The sequence below is a fragment of the Alosa alosa genome, chromosome 9 (genome assembly GCF_017589495.1).
Source record: "Alosa alosa isolate M-15738 ecotype Scorff River chromosome 9, AALO_Geno_1.1, whole genome shotgun sequence".
NCBI lineage: Eukaryota > Metazoa > Chordata > Actinopteri > Clupeiformes > Clupeidae > Alosa > Alosa alosa.
In genome coordinates, this window is record NC_063197.1 from 13,716,483 (window position 1) to 13,736,482 (window position 20,000).

Below are 20,000 nucleotides of genomic sequence, written 5' to 3' on the forward strand. Positions count from 1 at the left end.
ACTTTGGCTCTCTTTAAAAAGTCCTGTCAGGTCAAAGTTGTTGCTTTAGGTGTTATCACTATCACTTTTCACACTGCTATTTAGCTATTTGACAAACTATAATTTATCATAGCAACAACACACACAATCTATTTGCACTTGGTGTTTTTTCTTACACTCACTATTTTGGAATACATGTGTTTTGGAGATAAAAAAAGTGTGTTAATGTGACCGCCGTCTCGGGTCAAGGCACAGGGCATCTTTATGCCAGAGCTGCAGATACAGGACCGAATCAGAGCCAGCTGTGAACCAGATCAGGCTTCTAGACACTTTGTTGGGTGGGTGCCTGGTTGAGACTGCACACCATGACTAATTCCTGTTTCCTAAGGCAGTCTCAGTTGGATGCCACGGTGGACGCTGTGGATGTATTTGTGGACAGTATTCCTTGGTGATTAATCTATACAGTATAATTTCCCATGCCAATTTAACGATGGTAATCATAAGTATGCAGCACATAGAGTATTGGGGTGGGAATCAGAAGTGTGGTGAATATACCAAGGAGCTAGTAGAGTTGTTAGATTTTAGTTTTAGTTTTAGTTTTAGTATGGTGCTCAGCACTTTAAAGAGTGTGCCAGTCCTCCCACATGGTGTGTGTGGTGTCACGGGTGATTGGCATGTATCCACATCTTCATCTGTCTCCTGCTCTTCCTCCCCAGCGCCCCTCCGAGGCGAAGACATCGCACATCCTGACGGAGCCCTTCATTACTCACACGCGCAGCCGGACGTTACACATCGCCGCGGTGATGCCGGCCGACTCGGGGAGCTACCGCTGCGAGGCCCAGAACCAGAGGGGCACCAGCGCAAAGAGTGTGTGGCTGGACGTCTATGGTGAGATCCGACAACACAGAATCAAATCAGCAAAAACTAATGAAGCTAAATTGAACTGATTTAAACTGAATTGAATTGAATTGAGTTGAGTTGAGTTGAGTTGGACTGATTGACAGCTACAGTGCCTATGCATGAAGGTGTGGCTGCATTGGTGCGGCTGCATTTCAGTTCAGACTAGGAACAGAACAGACCATAAAAATAATTGTAAACAGAATAGCAAAACACAACAGCAGGGTCTAACAATTTGTTTGGAAGTCTGAAGTTGGTTTGAAGCCATTCACTGTACTGTAAAACTTTTGCAAGTTTGTTTTGCCATTCACCGTACTGTATTTCAATATCGAATGTTGTTTAATTATTAATCTCCTGGAATGGTTTTATTGCTCTCTTATTGGTCCTGTGGTTAAGCATGACTCTGCGGCTGTGGCCGTGTTTGTGTGGCACAGGCAAAGGCTTCATCACAGTGAACGGGACGAGCAACCGGACGGTGCGAGTGCGGGTCGGCGAGAACCTGTCGCTGAGAGTGCACATCGAGGCCTACCCCAGACCACACCACATCACCTGGAGGTACATGGGCAAGACGCTGTGGAACACCTCGGATCATGCCATCATCATACACAGCCATGGAAACAGGTAAGTGCTACTCATGTGCACACTCACACACACACACACACGCATGCACGCTTGAGCTGTTCGCTCAAACACGCACAACACACACACACACACACACACACACACACACACACACACACACACACACACACACATACATGCACACACACACGCACACTTGTATGTTTAACTCTATGCTGTGTTGCTTGGCAAAAGGAGACACCAAAACTAAGATTAGAACTGTTATTTTTTGGGCGGTGGATGAATGAACAAAAATCAAAATAAACAATTTGATGTCTTTTAACTCAATTCACTGGTAATAGAACTGTTGGATAAAAGCAAAATGGCTGTCGTGATCAGGGGGTTGGTAACATCTTTGGTTTGTCCTATGAGCTTGAAAAGGTCAACAGGTCATCTACATACCTACACACAAACAGAAAGAGAGAGAGAGAGAGAGAAAGAGAGAGAGAGAGAGAGAGAGAGATGAAGATGCTCATTTGTTGCCCACTCTGTACACCACATGAACTTCCTGAGGGTTTGGTTTTAGGGTCAATCTTCATTAGAGTGTCCATGTGAACAGCTCATACCAGTCCTGACCTGAGGCCAGGAGGAGAGATCAGGGTTCTCATGGGTCATGGCATTTCTGGAAAGTTTATTCCAGATTAATAAAATAGACATTAATACAAATATTTCTACAAAGAATTGGTGTATATCTGGTTATTAACTTTATTGCTTGCTTGAGTAGCCCAACTTTGTTTATTCAATGTCAATTTATTTATCTCCTGCTCTAAAAAAGTAAAAGCTGCTCTGAAATCATTGGTTGGTATATTGTACCATCCAGGGAAAGTTAGGGAAAAGTCATGGAACTTTACGTTTGACTTAGAGTGGGAACCCTGAGAGATAAACAGACCTTTCCGGCCAAATTGAAAAGATCAGAACAGCTGTTCTCTACAGTTATGCATCAGTGCTCACAGGATCTAAGGGAGATAGATAACAGACAGGTAGAATCAGAAACATCTGGAAAAAGATGGAATGATGAGAATGAAAAACGAGATGGGGCAAGTGTCTGTTGGAAGTGTCGTAGCATATTTGGTGGAGTAGTAAACATTGACTAGAGTGACAGCGAGTTCCTTTAAGGCATCACAGATGGAGCGAAACACAGACGAAATGCAGACGGACCTGTGGAAAATAGTGTTCAAGCTTACATATAAATACTCAAGTATTAAAACCCTATATGATTCTCTGCTGGCTTTGGTATTGTTATGAGCTGAGTGTGCTGTCATTCCTCAGGCACTTGATATTCCATGACGCCTTCTCCTGCTGTGTTTCCTTCCTCAGCTACAGGAGCGAGCTGAAACTTGTGCGGCTGAAGGTGTCAGAGAGCGGAGTGTACTCCTTTGAGGCCTCCCATGGCGACGCATCTGTCAATGAAACATTCACCGTCCACGTTATAAGTAAGCTGACACGCCATTCCTAGTCAAAACAGCTGGTGTTTCCAATTTGTCATGTAGAAACTGGAGAGTAGGAACAACATTCATAATAAGTACAACAAAATCTTTATGTAGAAATAGTAAAATAGTGATAAAATGTACAGTAATTATAATAAATGAGTTACATAGACATACTTACATAGTAACAACAGTATACCTGGAGGATGGTTATAATGCTAGGTCTCTCGTGTTTGGGCTGACCTTCGATTCTTGACCTTTGAACCTCACAGGCAAGCCAGAGATCGTGTCTCATGAGGGCCCCGTGGATGGACAGGTGCGCTGCGTGGCTGAGGGATACCCTGCTCCTCAGATCACATGGTATTACTGCGATCAGCCTCATGCCAGGTGACTCACATGGCACACACACACACACACACACACACACACACACACACACACACACATACACATGCATACACATGCACACACAATCACACACACACACATACACATTGACAATCACACACACACACACACACACACACACACACACACACACACACACACACACACACACACACACCATGCACTGACAATTAAATATCTGTGTGTCGTCATACTAGCAACATCATACACATTTTACTTTCATGTATTTTTATGCTTTTATAACTTTTATATTTTTTTTTTACAAATTAAATGGCAAATATCATTTTAAAACTGCTTTTTCTACGATATCTCTTCTGGAGGTCTAAAGGGAAAAGCTAAGGGCAGGTATTAATATAAAACAATTGCAAATTTACTAAAGTTACTATTTAAATCCTAGACAATTGTGTCCTGACCTATTTAAATCACATGAGATAGCAACAAGGCTATAATTAGAATAGATATGTACTGGTGATCTCCTATGATGTCACTATGTTGACAAATGAAAGCATGTGCCACCTTGAAGTGGTGTGACTGCCACTACATCCCTTCACCATGATTGGTTGGTGTGAGGTCATGTGGGTGGTGTTTACCCAATGGGGGCAGTATAACCAGGGGGGTGTGGGGAGATCTGTGTGTTCATTGAAATCACAATGAGTCAGAGGCGATTATCCAGTCACTGCGTAATTGTCATTCAGTTCCATGGGGGGGCTATCCTGGGTCACGCACACACTCAGCCACGGAGACGTGACATGCTTAACTGGCCTTCACTTGGGAGGCGTTGTGGTGGGTGTGAGTGTGCTTGACTTAGCAACGCAGGAGAATCTGTCCTCTCAGATGTCAAGGTTAATGATACCTGTAGGTAAGCAGTATAGAGCTCACACTCCCATGCAGATGTTGCATGCACTTATAAACATGCGCAGATACACACATGCACGCACACACACACACACACACACACACACACACACACACACACACACAAACACACAGACACACACTCAGAAGGGGAGTGGATACACAGAGAGATACAGGATATATAACACCACATAAAAGGTTTTTAGCTCTTGAAAGCCAAAAAGTTGGTTGAGTCTGCATTTACAGTTTGTTTCAACTGCTTACACACTACATTTTTGCTTGTCACACAGTTCTCTAAACATGTCTTTCCAACACCATAACCCCACACCAAATCTGCGGTCATTGTGGTCATTGTATTTTGTTTCCTTTTTTCTTGTTGGCTGCAAAATACTGTACTCTCAACAGCAAATTATTTGGGAAAAGACAATATTTTGGTTTCAATATTTCTGTGTATTTCCACTTCTCTGTAGATAACTTTCACTCTTGTGTGGAAATATACATATAAAGTCCATGAAACACAGAAGAGCTTTAGGTTTTGAGCAACAGTGTGTACATGATGTATCCAAAATTAGGCAAGGCCCTCTGCCAGCATCCCTCACAGGGATCCATCTAACGATCTCTCACGGAAGGCTGTGGACCTGCATTTCATGGGGAAGTGCTTTGTCTTAGCCTGTGATAGTGGAACTTAACATGCTTCTATCTTGTCTCGTCTATCTGTCAGTGCATGTCTGCAGCACTTGCAGTGTGCCGCATTCCAAACAAATGTGCTGACAGAGATAGCCTCACCACTGATTTACATTGAGGATTTTGGCAGCAGCACGACCCCAGAACACCTCAAGAATCTGTCAGACAGTAGCCAGGCGGCCATACAGACACATACATCAAAGACGTAATGCATTACTGAAAATTAGGCAACGATAGCACAGCTAACAGCATCAGTAGCATTGCTGCCTAAGAAACTGGGGGTTTGGTACCCCAACATTGCAAAGTCCCTGTTGTTTAGGAAAAGCATCTGTTAAATTACACTCACTTTACTTTTACTGAAAGAATTTCAAGAACTCTGGTAAAAGTTGATGTGGGACTCGGCGTGGTACCTTGTTTAAATCAGGAGTGTGTGTGTTTTATTGTGTTGTGTGTACTCAGGAGTGTGTGTTGTTTGTAATTGGTGTGTGTATCCCACATCTCAGGTGCTCACAGCTGCTCAACGCCACCCAGGAGGAGGAGGACATCGTCACGGTGACGCTGTCCAACCCGGCTTTCGGCATCAGTGAGGTGGAGAGCCGTCTGAACATCAGCAAGAACAACTTCCCCACGCTGGAGTGTGTGGCCACTGTGGAGGGCGAGCAGGTCTACACACTCTTCTCCATTAGCGGTGAGATGTCACTCACACACACACACACACACACACACACACACACACACACACACACACACACACACCGCGCACACACACACACACACACACACACACACACACACACACACACACACACACACACACACACACACACACACACACACACACACATGTATCCCTGGCTTCCAGACAGCCACCGCATTTACACGGATACATTCACACACATATGTATACACACACACACATACACACACACACACACACACACACACACACACATTCACACACACATGCACACACACACACACACACACACACACACACACACACACACACACACACACACACACACACACATACACACACACACACACACACACACACACTCACATGTATGGACGTGCTTAATCCCTGGCTTCCAGACAGCCACAGGGCAGCACAGGAATATGCATACATTTACACAGACACATAGAAACATACACGCGCGCCCACACACACACACAAGTATGTACAGTACATGCCCCATCTAACTTCATCCCCACTTAATCTCTCTGTCTGTCTCACACACAATGGCCTTCACACCAGAGATAGCATCACCAAATGCATCACTGCACTGCTTCGTTAACTCACAGAGCCGCCCATCACTCCACACTGCTGTTGACCTCTTTGGTCTCCAAATAGTTTTTTGAGCACAAACGAAGACTCCTGGGTTTGTTTACTCGGTCCGTCTCTGCCTTATCTGCAGACTATCGGTAAATCGTAAAAGTGGCACGACTGAAAGGCGCCTCATGTGAAGTTCATTTCACGATTTTTCATTTTGTCCATATCGTTTTCATCTGTTCAGCAGAGGTCTCTCTTTGGCGTCTAGTGTGAGTCCCTCAGTCTGGCTCTCTGTCTGTGCAGCACATGGAGCTGGCTTGGCCACCGCACGTCCTCCTCGTCCTGGAGTCGGACGTGCACTATTTAGCCCAGCGGACCACAGAGTGCACCGCGACCTCGGCTCGTTCCATCCCATGGCCATATCGCGTCATTTGCGATCATCTAAACCCAAAGCTCTGGGATCAGTGACCACTGCTTCACGCCAGTCTTTCCATCTAGGTCTCCTTCCTCCCCCTCTCAGCCCCCCTCTCTCTCTCTCTCACACACGCACACACACACACACACACACACAAACTCAGTCAGTTAGCCAACTCAGTTTCAGTCTCTTAGGAAAGCAGTGGATTAAATTGTCAGTGTTTGGCAAACAGTCCACCTATGCCAAACAGTATTAGCTCCTAATCTTGATCTCCCACTCCAGCAGAGCGTCGTTCTAACTGACTCTAACGCGGGTCACAAACTCAGGTCATATCACGCTTCTCTCGTGGAGCCTTTGGAGATGAAACACGTCCTCTCTTTGATTCAGTTTAGTTCACATAACTTCATTTTGGACTTACTCATGGCTCCAGCACACATCCCCCTTTCCCCAGCTTGCTGTAGTTGAGAGGAACACAAACGTTCGCCAACATTCCTAGTATGCAGCTCCCTCCAAAGTTTTCCTAGATGAACAGAGCAGTGCTGAGACTCGAACAAAGGATCCTCGGACAGTTACCGATGGAAAAGACGGAAAGTGGTACCTTGTGTACCTCAGAGACCTCAGAGGCTTGTGGGGGCTAGTGTTGGTCGTGGGGGGTGGGGCTGACAGCAATGCAGGTGGCTGTAAGGAGGGTGAAGAGATCTTTGTTTTTGAGGTGGAGGCCACCGGCTCAGTGGAGCAGGACAAACTAATGAAAGCCCCCCTGATTCCACAGGTTGTGTTTGGGGCTGGGGGATGCACTCATACAAGGGAGGGGTGGGAGAGTCCAGACAACTAAGAGAGGTGTTTGGGGGTGATTTTGGACTAAGGGGCTAAGGAGGGTCTTGGCAGCGTGGGAGGGAGGGCTGGTTTTTTGGACACCCGGTGGTGCGAAAAGAAGGGAGCGCTCCTGAGAAGGCTCTAACAGGTTTACAGTGGATTAGATCCTGCACACTCTGCACTCTCAGCTTTGCAGTGGAGAGAAAGCCTCTTAGCATTAAACAGCTTATCACAGCCCCCCAAGAACAGAACAGCAAAGCCAGAACACATCATAAACAAATGTAAAAGAGAAACAATCCCAGAGCGCTGTGGCCACAAAGAGACAAAGCTGAGAAGCCAGCCCAAAAGAGAAGCGTGCCGTGCGACACTGTGGATCACAAAGACCAAACCACTGTGGATTTATGAGGGATTATTATGGGTTATTATTATAATCAAGCGTTGATATGAAGGCCTGACTGCACAGCCATACCAGGTCACACTTCTCATTATGTTCATGTGTTTATTATGTAATGCATGACGAGGTGCCTGGGTCTGGGTGTATGGCCTCAGTCATGCTTTTCTCTCCCCTAAACATCTGAGTAAGTTGTGGCCAAGCTTGTCAGCTTCTGTGGAAAACAAGAACTTTGAGTTTATACTGAACTGCCCCTGTGGACCTTCCCCATCACTTCCACTGACACCTGGGATTATTTTCTCAGCCCAAGGTTGTTTTTGTCTCTTCATCACAGTCTGACTGCAAAAAAAGGCATGTTTCAGTCAAACACATGTGTACATGCTCTTTAAAGACCTGCTAAACACAAAACTCTAAGATGGGATGAGTGACACATCTCCTGTGTAGAAAATCACAGTGTGGCGGCGAGCGTTGTCCACAACGGTGGATCAAGCCCAGTAGGGATCTTTGATTGCCAAAGCCGCTAATTGGCATGCAGAATGTGGATGGCTGCTGTTGACAGAGCCGGTGAAAGGCGGCGTTGCACATGTGTGTAGGGGTAATTGAAGGCATTGGTGCATGTCAAGCATGTCATTTTCAAAAGAGGAGACTGAAAGCTGCTGCTGCTGCTCTTCAAAGGGTCCTCTCTTTCTCCTTCTCTCTCCCTTTCTTTCTCTCTCCTCTCTCTCTCTGTCTCCTCTCTCTCTCACTCTCTCTCTTTCTGTCTCTCTTAACCAGATGGTCTCAACATGTTACATACACAGCTATCACTCTTGAGGATTATGAAGTGCTTCTCTGACAATGACAGTTTGCCTACCACTAACTCTAAAGTCATCATGTCAATATCGTTACACTTACAAGCTTACAAGATTGATTGTTAGGTTAGTTGGATGTTTTTGCAAATAATTAGCAGGCCTCTACTGCAAACACCATTTGTGATGTCTTTTTTTTCTGTGTAGGCTACACACATACACACACATACACACCTAGTATTGCATGAGTGGAGTGGAGTTTCCCGACCTACTTCTAGATTACAGTTGTTGGTGGTGTTGATTTTAGGGTCTGTTTACACTGTGAGTGACAATGTGCCTTTGGATGAAATCTCTCAAGTTCAGAGGGAATTTATAGTCTCTTTCAAGGATACTTATTCCAAATATGAACCTGTTCCTCCCAAAACCTCCCTGTGTTTCTCCTTTTAACCCTTCCCTTAGTTTAGCCTCTGCTTGCGTGTGTGACATTGAATGTGCCTACGCAGATGATGAACTCACCATGCAGTAACTATATCGACATTGTTCTTTTTGCCCCATCATACATCACTTTAATATTATAAGCTCTTATCTGAGCTGCACCTAAAACTCCACCTTGGTATGCTGAACCCCACCTAAGGCTTGTGAAAACACAAATGAATCAGGTGATAATGCTGTCTGTCCCTCCCTGTCTTCCCTATCTTCCTGCCCTATCTCTCTCTCTTTCTCTTTATCTCTCTCTCTCTCTCTCTGCTTGGGGTGTTTTTTCCCTCTCAGAGCGGACTGTTCCCCATGAGCTCTTTACCCCTCTGCTGATCGGCCTGGTGTCCTCTGCAGCAGTTCTCTGCCTCATCCTGATCGTGCTTTTCTACAAGTACATGCAGGTGAGCTACAACACACACACACACACACACACACACACACACACACACACACACACACACACACACACACACACAGACACACAGACACACACACACACACAGACACACACACACACACACACACACACACACGCACACACACACACACACACACACACATACATTCCCAACCAGCACCCAACCCCAAAAGGTTTACTTATTGTATCTTCTCATTCACATTTTAATTGGCCCATGACCTTATGCCAAAATAATAAACACAGTGAAACACTGTGGTGTGCATATGCTAGACTGTTTTGGTATGGCAGGAAGACACCATGTGACTAAAGTGAAATGCTTGAACTTTCCCAGGAGATTAAGGCTAGACTTTGTTGTTAGTATGTTAACAGGTGAGCCACAGGAATGTCTAGTACTGCAGGTGTCTGCATCCATAGAGGGCAAGGGAGGGGAGGCCTTAGGAAATCAATTTCCATACATATTGTTTCTGGAGATGGTTCCTGGGTGTTGCCTGGGCTTTCCTAAGGTTGGAAATTATCTCTAGGTTAAGGCTACTATGTAAGTCTTAAAGTGCTTGTGCATCCTCTGGTCGATTTACCGGTACTGAGAAAAGACACACACACACACACACACACACACACACACACACACACACACACACAGACACACAGACACACACACAGACACAGACACAGGCACGCATGCACACACACACACACACACACACACACACACACACACACACACGACATGCTACAAGGCCAAGACACACACACACAATACATTCCTACACACATACATTCCCAACCAGCACCCAACCCCAAAAGGTTTACTTATTGTATCTTCTCATTCACATTTTAATTGGCCCATGACCTTATGCCAAAATAATAAACACAGTGAAACACTGTGGTGTGCATATGCTAGACTGTTTTGGTATGGCAGGAAGACACCATGTGACTAAAGTGAAATGCTTGAACTTTCCCAGGAGATTAAGGCTAGACTTTGTTGTTAGTATGTTAACAGGTGAGCCACAGGAATGTCTAGTACTGCAGGTGTCTGCATCCATAGAGGGCAAGGGGAGGGGAGGCCTTAGGAAATCAATTTCCATACATATTGTTTCTGGAGATGGTTCCTGGGTGTTGCCTGGGCTTTCCTAAGGTTGGAAATTATCTCTAGGTTAAGGCTACTATGTAAGTCTTAAAGTGCTTGTGCATCCTCTGGTCGATTTACCGGTACTGAGAAAAGACACACACACACACACACACACACACACACACACACACACACACACACACACACACACACACACACACACACACACACACACACACACAGACACAGAGAGTGTGAATTACTACCTTGTCTAAAGACACAATGGCAAGTGTTACAGTACATAGTATGTTTATCATTTGCAGTCTAGCACACGTGTCGTTGTGCCTTATCTGTTGTGTTATTCATCTCCTGCCGTTGTCATGGCGCCCATCTCCGTCTGGTCCAAACAGAAGCCCAAATTCCAGATCCAGTGGAAAGTCATCGAAGGTATCCACGGCAACAACTATGTCTACATTGACCCCACCCAGCTACCATATGACCACCAGTGGGAGTTTCCTCGGGAGAAATTACGCTTTGGTGAGTTTGTCTGTGCGTCTGTGTGTGTGTGCACATTCAGTGTGTAATTTAATTGCACACATCTAATACATTGAACACTACTGTATTCATTGGTGTCTACTATTTACAGTATTTTCCCATGTCCCACACTGACACATGCTAAAAGACATTAAAATAATGACTTGACTTGCACAGAGAGGAAGAGGGGTCAGAATTAGAGAGGGGGGGCGGGGTGGACAGGGGCATGAAGATGTAAGAGAAGGACAAAGACAAGGACCAGGAGATTAACCCTTGATGATACCAACCCAGATGGTACCATCACACCGGTGTGACAGGAATGTTGGAAATTGAACGTTCTAAAGAATATCTGGGGTTCATTGAATTCAACAACAAGGAGTTTTAGAACCTTACATTGCTGCAGAACAGCATCTTCTGTTAGAATGTTACACTCCCCCCGCTGAAGGGTTAATACTGTAAGTAAGAGGAGGACAAGGACTATAGGTGAATCCATGGTGTCCAGTATAAGATGTGTGTGTTGTGGATGAAATCTTCTGGCCAGATATTTTTTATTTATATATCTTTTATTTTCTTGGTAAAATTATTTAGTTTTCTTCGACTGTGCTATTGCTGTTTGAACAATCATCTTCTCATCTTATTTGTATTGAAACAAGCCGCGTCAATATTTTATATATTTTAATACTTGTGTGTCACATGATGGTTGTGTGAACTGTTTTCACACAAAAACACATTTTTAAAAGAGTTTTACAGAATTGTGTGCTTTTACATTTATAATGTTTGTTATTAGGTTATGTGATTGAGTTTTGCAAACATAGCCAGTAGTTGCAAAAATAGCACCCAGTAAGTAATCAGTAAAACAAAATGTAACTACGTTGTATATGGTGTTTATATATAAATGCATGCGGGAGTGGTGGAGTAGAGATAACGTCACCGACTGACAATCCGTTGACCCGGCTTGATTGCCGCCGTTGCAAGTCTGTGTCACTTAAAAGTGTCTGCTAAATATCAGTCAATCAACTTTAATTCTATCAACGCTGTCTATAGTCACTTGCAGTTCCAGTGTAGTGTCAGTTATGTCAGTGATGCCCCCACAAAGTAATCACCCTCCCTCTTCTTAAATTTGCATCCTTGTTGACTTTTCGGTTTTGTTGGGGTAACAACAGGATCCTGGATGTCCTGTTGGCCTGAGAAAACACCAGCTGCTGCACATGCACATTAGGGGCAAACCCATTTATCTAGCGTAGGGTGGAAAGACAGATTGAAAGGACACATACAACACAGGAATCAAACTGCTGCACATGCCATCAGATAAACAGGATACTGTGATCTTTAAGAAGATCAGATTCCGTACTGTACTTGTATGTGTCAGGACCTGTAATGTGAGGAGTAGGCTTGATTAACCGAGTGTCATTGAAAGGAGTGATAGAGGTGTGGAAAAGAAGTGGGATAGAAGGAGATATGTGAATAGATAACTATGATCTCCCTCTGGAGATAGAACAAGGGTTATTAAAGATATGGTATCTGTCTGTTTAGGCAAGATAAGATAAATAATCCAATGCTATCTATTTGTAGGTCACAAAAGGTAAATATCTCTAATGGTTTTCCCTATGTTTTTTACACTAGATTAGATTCAACTTTATTGTCATTGTGCAGAGTACAAGTACAAAGCCAACGAAATGCAGTTTGCGTCTAACCAGAAGTGCAAAAAAGCAGAAAAGTGCAATGTGATATACAAAGTATAGACAGGTGGAGCATAGGCAGGACAAGAAATATAGTGCAGTGTAGACAGTAGTATGCAGTTGGTTTACAGAAGGTGGTTTGGAGTAATATAAATAAAATATAAATATGTGCAGTGTATTAGCAGTTACCTTATAAGAGCAGAATAATACAGTAACTATGGACCCTTTCAAGAGAGTTCCATTATCAGCATCATAGTTGGCCCCACAAGGCTTCCGTTTTAACATTCCATATGTTATCTTAATGCAGAGGAAGTAGATTGGGGCCCAAATAGAACGAAAGGGTCTATGGTGTCTCTCTGTGTAGGTAAGGCAGGGTAAATAACTCTATGGTGTCTCTCTGTATAGGTAAGGCAGGGTAAATAACTCTATGGTGTCTCTCTGTGTAGGTAAGGCAGGGTAAATAACTCTGTGGTGCCTCTCTGTGTAGGTAAGGCAGGGTAAATAACTTTGTGGTGCCTCTCTGTGTAGGTAAGGCAGGGTAAATAACTCTATGGTGTCTCTCTGTGTAGGTAAGGCAGGGTAAATAACTCTGTGGGGTCTCTTTGTTTGCCCTCTCTTAGGTAAGACGCTGGGATCCGGGGCTTTTGGGAAGGTGGTGGAGGCCACAGCCTACGGCATGTGCAAAGCCGACTCGGTGATGACAGTGGCCGTGAAGATGCTGAAACGTAAGAGCCGACAAATGGAAACAGAAACAAGAGAAAGAGGGACAAGCTCAGAGAGCAGGCTGATTATTATTACGGTAACACTTTACAATAAGGGTACACAATTAAGCATTAGTTAAGTATTAGTTAAGCAGCAACAAACACTTAATTCATCATTATTAAGTATGTTTTCAACATTACTGTAGGATCAGTTCAGTATGTACACATCAGGAATTCATCATTTATAACAAAGGAAAACACACTGATATCACCTACTAAATAAGACTCTATTAATGAGGAAAACATATTTGTTAATCCTTAAGTAATGTTGAAAACATACTTAAGGATTCTGCTGTGTCTCATATACGACTCTGCTGTGAGACATATAAATGGGGAAAGTATGATTGTATGTTGTTTCCCAAATGCTTCGGTGTCTGACACAAAAAACAAGCTTGCAGAACTGGTGTCAAAATATGCAACTATCAAGCATCATTGTGCATGTTGGAGCAAATGACATCTACAGAGAACAGCTGTATGTCAAAGAAGATTTCAAGGAACTTTTCTCGGCCCTATATGTGCTTGGAATACAAATTTTCATCAGTGGCCCACTCCCAGCAGAGGGAAGCTTTGTATTTTCCAGACTATTCAGTTTAAACACCTGGCTCGCAAAAACATGCTTTTCAGTTGGGATGAATTTTATTGACAATTTTAACCTTTTTTGGAATCGCAGGGAATACTTCAGACCAAATAGCACAGAGCTGAGTTGGACTGGGGCCAAGATCTTAACCGAATACTATCACCTCTCTCTCCTGCACCCAACATTTTTTTCTGCCAACCTTGAGCCAAGCCTCTGATAAGCGCTCAGTGGCCATACAGACGGAACAAGCGGATGACATCAACAACTCAGCTAAACCAAAACACTCTGCACAGGCTGAAACAGAGATATGCCCAACCTCCCCTGCTGTGGGGCCCTCTGATAACCACCCGCTAGCCTCCACTGAAATGCAGACCTTGGAGAAACATAAGGATACAAGGATACAAGGAAGTTTATTGTCACATGCATATAGTTACTGGAAGTAAGAAATGCAGTGAAATTATGTCTGGTGTCAGCCTATTTGTGCATTAATGGGGGGGGGGTAAAAAGTGCAGTAGAAGAGGGGTTTAGTAGATTAAGTGGCAAGGGCTGCATAAAAAAGGTGGGGGAGGATTGGGATTGGGTGGGGGGCACCAACAAGGAGCACCCAAGAGCAACAGGGGCAGAAAGGCTAGGCAATCAAGGACATGGGTAGATGGAGGAGAAATCAAAAATAATAAATAAAAAGTGTGCAAAAGTTGGAGAAAGTCAGATATGTGTGTGTGTGTGTGTGTGTGTGTGTGTGTGTGTGTGTGTGTGTGTGTGTGTTTTGACGTGTGATGAAATAAGAAAATAAATAAAAGGTCTGTAGCATAGGGAGAGGGATGTAAAAGTGCTAAAAGTCTTGTAGGTGTGTGTGGGTGTGTGTGTGTGTGGGGGTCATGAGTGCTGAGGAGTGAATGAGTGCAAAGTCAGTATAGTGTGAGTTCAGAGTTCGGATGGCCTGGGGATAAAAACTTCTCCTGAGTCTCTCAGTTCTGGCTTTGTGACTACATAGGCGTCTTCTTGATTTCAGCGGTAGGAATAATCCATTGTTAGGATGAGAAGAGTCCTTCAGAATCTTTTGGGCTCTTAGGAGTACTCTTCTGGAATAGATATCTTGTAGAGCAGGGAGTTGAGTTCTTATAGTACGTTCAGCTGAGCGCACTACTCTCTGCAGAGTACTACAATCTCTAACTGTGGAGTTCCCATACCAGGTGATGATGCTACCAGTTAGAACACTCTCAACCGCTGAAGTGTAGAAGGCCTTCATGATGGATGTAGAAACTTTGAATTTCCTTAGCTGACGAAGGAAGTAGAGTCGTTGTCTGGACTTCTTCAGAACATATTGAGTGTTAACAGTCCATGTTAAGTCTTCAGTAATGTGGACACCAAGGTATTTAAAACTTGTGACTCTCTCTACAGGTTGCCCGCTGATCATTAGTGGGGTGTAACTGTAGTTCTGCTGCTGCCTTCTGTAATCCACTACCATTTCCTTGGTTTTATTGATATTCAGTGTCAAGCTGTTAGATTGACACCACTGTGCCACCTCATCAACCTGATCCAAGTAGAACTGTTCATTGTTGTTACTAATCAGGCCCAAGATCACTGTGTCATCTGCAAACTTGATGATGGAGGTATGACTACTGTTGGCTTTGCAGTCATGTGTGTAGATGTTGTACAGCAGTGGACTCAAAACACAGCCTTGGGGAGCACCAGTGCTGATGGTTAATGAGTCAGATGTCAGACCCCCCACTCTAACCACTTGTGAACGGTTGGTGAGGAAGTCAAATATCCAGTGACACAGGGTGGTGTTCAGTCCTAAGGCCTTCATCTTTGTGACCAAGGTGAGAGGTACTATCGTGTTGAATGCTGAATTAAAGTCAATGAACAGCATCCTCACATAATTCCCATTCCCCTCCTCCAGGTGAGTTAAGGTGGTGTGCATGAGGTTTGAGATGGCATCCTCTGTAGACCTGTTGGCTCTGTAAGCAAATTGGAGGGGGTCGAAGGAGGCAGGGAGGCATGAGCAGATAAAGTTTTTCACAAGCTTCTCAAAACACTTCATCACTGTAGACGTCAGGGCTACTGGGCGGTAGTCATTCAGACATGATGGACTTTTGTTTTTCGGTACTGGAACAATAACAGACTGCTTGAGGCAAGTAGGAACTGTCTCTTGAGCCAATGATGTGTTAAAGATATAAGTGAACACAGGAGCTAACTGTAAATAAATACATAAACAACCAGCTCAACAATGCCAAGCCATGTCCACTGGACAAGATAAGATGGGTGCTGCTAAAATGACTCAAAGTCAATCACTGGCATCAAACTCCCTGGAATCTCAGCAAACAAATGGATATGATGAGCATGAGGAGATAGCACCTATCAAAGCTACTGAGAGGATATCAGAAAGGAAGGGTCATGTTGTAACACCAGTACCAATACCCCTCCCCACCTCCGTCGTCTCCTTGTCACCACAAAGACACAACAACATGGAATACACTACTGGAATACATGCTGAAAGCGGAGCATCTGCAACAAACTTCCCAGAACCTCAGCAGGCAGGAGACTCTGGATCAATTTTCAACCCCAACCTCCTTGATTTCCCATCACCACCCACACCCAATCACGTCCCCACCCAATCAAACTCCCCAGGCCACACAAACCCCCCTAATCTCCCATCACCATCCCCACCCCTTCATCCCACCACCCACTCAAACTCCACAGGATCCCCTGAATACCCATCACCATCCCCACCCAAGCACATGATGTTCCCTGCAAGAATGGAGAGACTGCTACCAGTAGCCATGCAGAGTTTTACTAGCCCAAGATCATTAGCACCAAAGAAGCTAAGGGCACCTCCTCCCTCCCCCGTTTAGAAGGATCTCTTAAGCAGCAGCAACCTCTTAGTTCATTTTCTCAGCCGGCATATAGCATGGAATGTGCAGTGGAAAATACAGATGACAGCAGGAGGGGACAATTATATGATGACTGTATTGCATGATATTCTCAGGGTCCCTGCAATATAAATGGTACTGACAGTACTTTTGAGAACATGCCGGGACCCAGTAAGCCCATGACATTCTTTATTCCTGTATTGACAAGAAATGGAACACAAATGCATCGAGCTTATAGGGTAAACCAGTCCAATCTCCTACCCGTACCACATCAACCTCAGATTTCCCCCATGGATCATATTTCCCCAACACTTACAGCAAAACTAGCACTCCTAAATATCAGATCTCTTTCAAACAAATCATTCTTAATTTATGATCTAATTTGCACACACAACCTTGATTTTTTACTTTTAACTGAGACATGGTTAGATCAAGCAAACAGTGCTGCTACTCTCATCGAATCAGCTCCCCCAAACTTCAGTTTCTTGAGTGCTACCAGAGCAAATAAGAGGTGGGGGGATATTCACAATTTTCAAGACGTCTTTTCAGTGCAATCAGTCGTCATTCGGTGACTTTACTTCATTTGAATATCTGTGTGCATGCATTAAGTCTTCTCCTCAGATTTTATTACTGACAATTGACAGGCCTCCAAAACATTCAGCTAAAGTTTTTCTTGAAGAGCTAGGTGAACTGCTATCAGTTGTTTGCATAGAGTTTGACTGTCTTATTATATCAGGGGATCTAAACTTGCATGTGGATAATCCTGAAAACAATTATGCCAAGGAATTCATTGCACTAATCTATACTTTCTCCCTAACACAGCATGTACAGGGGCCAACACACTCTCTCGGCCATACCCTCGACCTTGTTATCACAAAGGGTCTCGATGTCTCTACAGCTGTTAAAGACCTGGCCTTATCTGATCATTTCTGCGTGTTCTTTGATGTGTCTATGTCCCAACACACTCAAAACACAGCTATGATGGTAAAAAGGAGAATCATAAATGATCAGACAAGTGCTCTCTTTGAGCAAGCACTTTCACTAAAGTCAAGTCAACTGTCAGACTCTGAAGACTTATTTGATCACTTTAATGCAAAATGGCAAACATTATGGATGACATTGCTCCATTACAATTCAAGAAAGTTAAGGACAAACAGAAAGCACCATGGAGGCAAAATCCAGCAGTTAAACTTCTAAAAAGAGAGTGTAGGAAGACTGAACTTCTCTCAACTAATAAATGCAATGAGTTTTCATCTTTTTTTAAAGGTAAAATTGACAAAATCAGACTCAACATATCTGCTCAATTACAAATTCAACAACCTGAACTTCCAGCAATAAACAGAGGGAAACTAAACTTGATGTCAGAGTTCAGCTTGATAGACTACTGAAACACTTGAAAAACGGTACAGAATCTCAGCCCTTCCACATGTGTCTTAGACACTCTGCCTACCAATTTCTTCAAAACTGTTTTTCACCTCATAGCGGCGGATGTCCTTCAAATTGTAAATGTATCACTGCTGTCTGACACTTTTCCTAAGTCACTGAAAACAGCTGTTGTAAAGCCACTTCTCAAGAAGAATAACCTGGATGCCTCCATGCTAAACAATTACAGGCCCATATCCAATCTACCTTTTATTGGCAAAATTATTGAAAAAGTAGTCTTTAATCAATTAACCACCTTCCTAACATCAAATGGGTATTTTGATTACTTTCAGTCTGGTTTTCGGCAAATCACAGCACTGAAACAGCTCTCATTAAAGTTTCCAATGACATACATCCTCAACACACAGATTCAGGTAAAACATCAGTCCTAGTGCTACTGGACCTTAGTGCAGCATTTGACACTGTTGATCACAATATTTTACTACACAGACTAGAACACTGGGTTGGATTTACAGGCATAGTTATCAGCTGGCTAAAATCATATCTACAAGAAAGGAGCTTCTTTGTTGCCATCGAAACTGTACCTCAACACCAACGTCCTTGACCTGTGGTGTTCCCCAGGGTCGATCTTGGGGCCACTATTATTCAACCTCTATATGCTCCCCACTTGGACAAATCATTCAAAATAATTTGATTTCATATCATAGCTATGCAGATGACACACAAATTTACTTAGCTCTATCACCAAACAACTATGGTGCTCTTGAATCTATGTGTCAGTGTATAGAACAAATCAACACCTGGATGTCTCAAAATTTTCTTCAGCTGAACAAAGAAAAAACTGAAGTAATTATATTTGGTAAAAATGAGGAAAGACTTAGGGTTGCCACTCTCCTTGACACAAAAGGGTTGAAGGCAAAGGATACTGTTAAAAATCTTGATGTATTAATTGACAGTGATCTAAATTTCAACAGCCACATGAAAGCGATAACTAAATCAGCTTTTTACCACCTCAAAAATATTGTCAAACTCAGAGGGCTGATGTCAAAACATGACTTAGAAAAACTCATTCATGCATTTATCTCCAGCAGGGTTGATTACTGCAATGGACCGTTCACAGGCCTTCCTAAAAAGACTATTAAACAGCTTCAGGTGATACAAAATGCAGCAGCTAGGACTCTAACAAAAACTAAAAGAACTGACCACATTACTCCAATTCTTAAGTCCTTGCACTGGCTTCCAGTAAGTCACAGAATTGACTTTAAAGCACTATTGCTTGTTTATAAATCAGTAAATGGAGCAGGACCTAAATACTTGTCAGACATGCTTCAGCAGTACACACCTTCTCGTAGAACTAAACATGGTGAAGCAGCTTTTAGCTGCTATGCGGCTCAGCTGTGGAACCAAGGAGAACATTCGGATGACATTAAAAAGGCCCCAACTGTAGCCAGTTTTAAATCTAGACTTAAGACCAAACTGTTCTCAGACGCTTTCTGCTAACTGTGCCGAGTTACAAATTCTGAATCTGCCTCGATAATTATTCTACTTTGTCTTTTATTACTTTTTTTACTACTTTTGCCTTTGTTTTTGCTTACTAATTATTCTTTATTTTTAAATGATTTTACCTTGTGTTTTATGTTTTCTTTTTACTTCTTTCTTTTATCTTTTCTTTTTA

At 43.4% G+C, this 20,000-nt stretch overlaps 1 protein-coding gene across 4 annotated transcripts in view; it reads left to right on the forward strand.

The window, feature by feature from the left end:
• Positions 1-20,000, forward strand: part of kita (KIT proto-oncogene, receptor tyrosine kinase a) — a 40,278-nt gene that overhangs the window by 5,761 nt on the left and 14,517 nt on the right. For all 4 annotated transcript variants that reach the window (XM_048252864.1, XM_048252865.1, XM_048252866.1 and 1 more), the window contains 8 exons: positions 696-867; positions 1,311-1,497; positions 2,815-2,930; positions 3,197-3,311; positions 5,375-5,559; positions 9,326-9,432; positions 10,929-11,055; positions 13,352-13,456. In XM_048252864.1, coding sequence (XP_048108821.1) covers positions 696-867; positions 1,311-1,497; positions 2,815-2,930; positions 3,197-3,311; positions 5,375-5,559; positions 9,326-9,432; positions 10,929-11,055; positions 13,352-13,456 — 1,114 coding nt within the window. The remainder of the gene's footprint in view (positions 1-695; positions 868-1,310; positions 1,498-2,814; positions 2,931-3,196; positions 3,312-5,374; positions 5,560-9,325; positions 9,433-10,928; positions 11,056-13,351; positions 13,457-20,000) is intronic.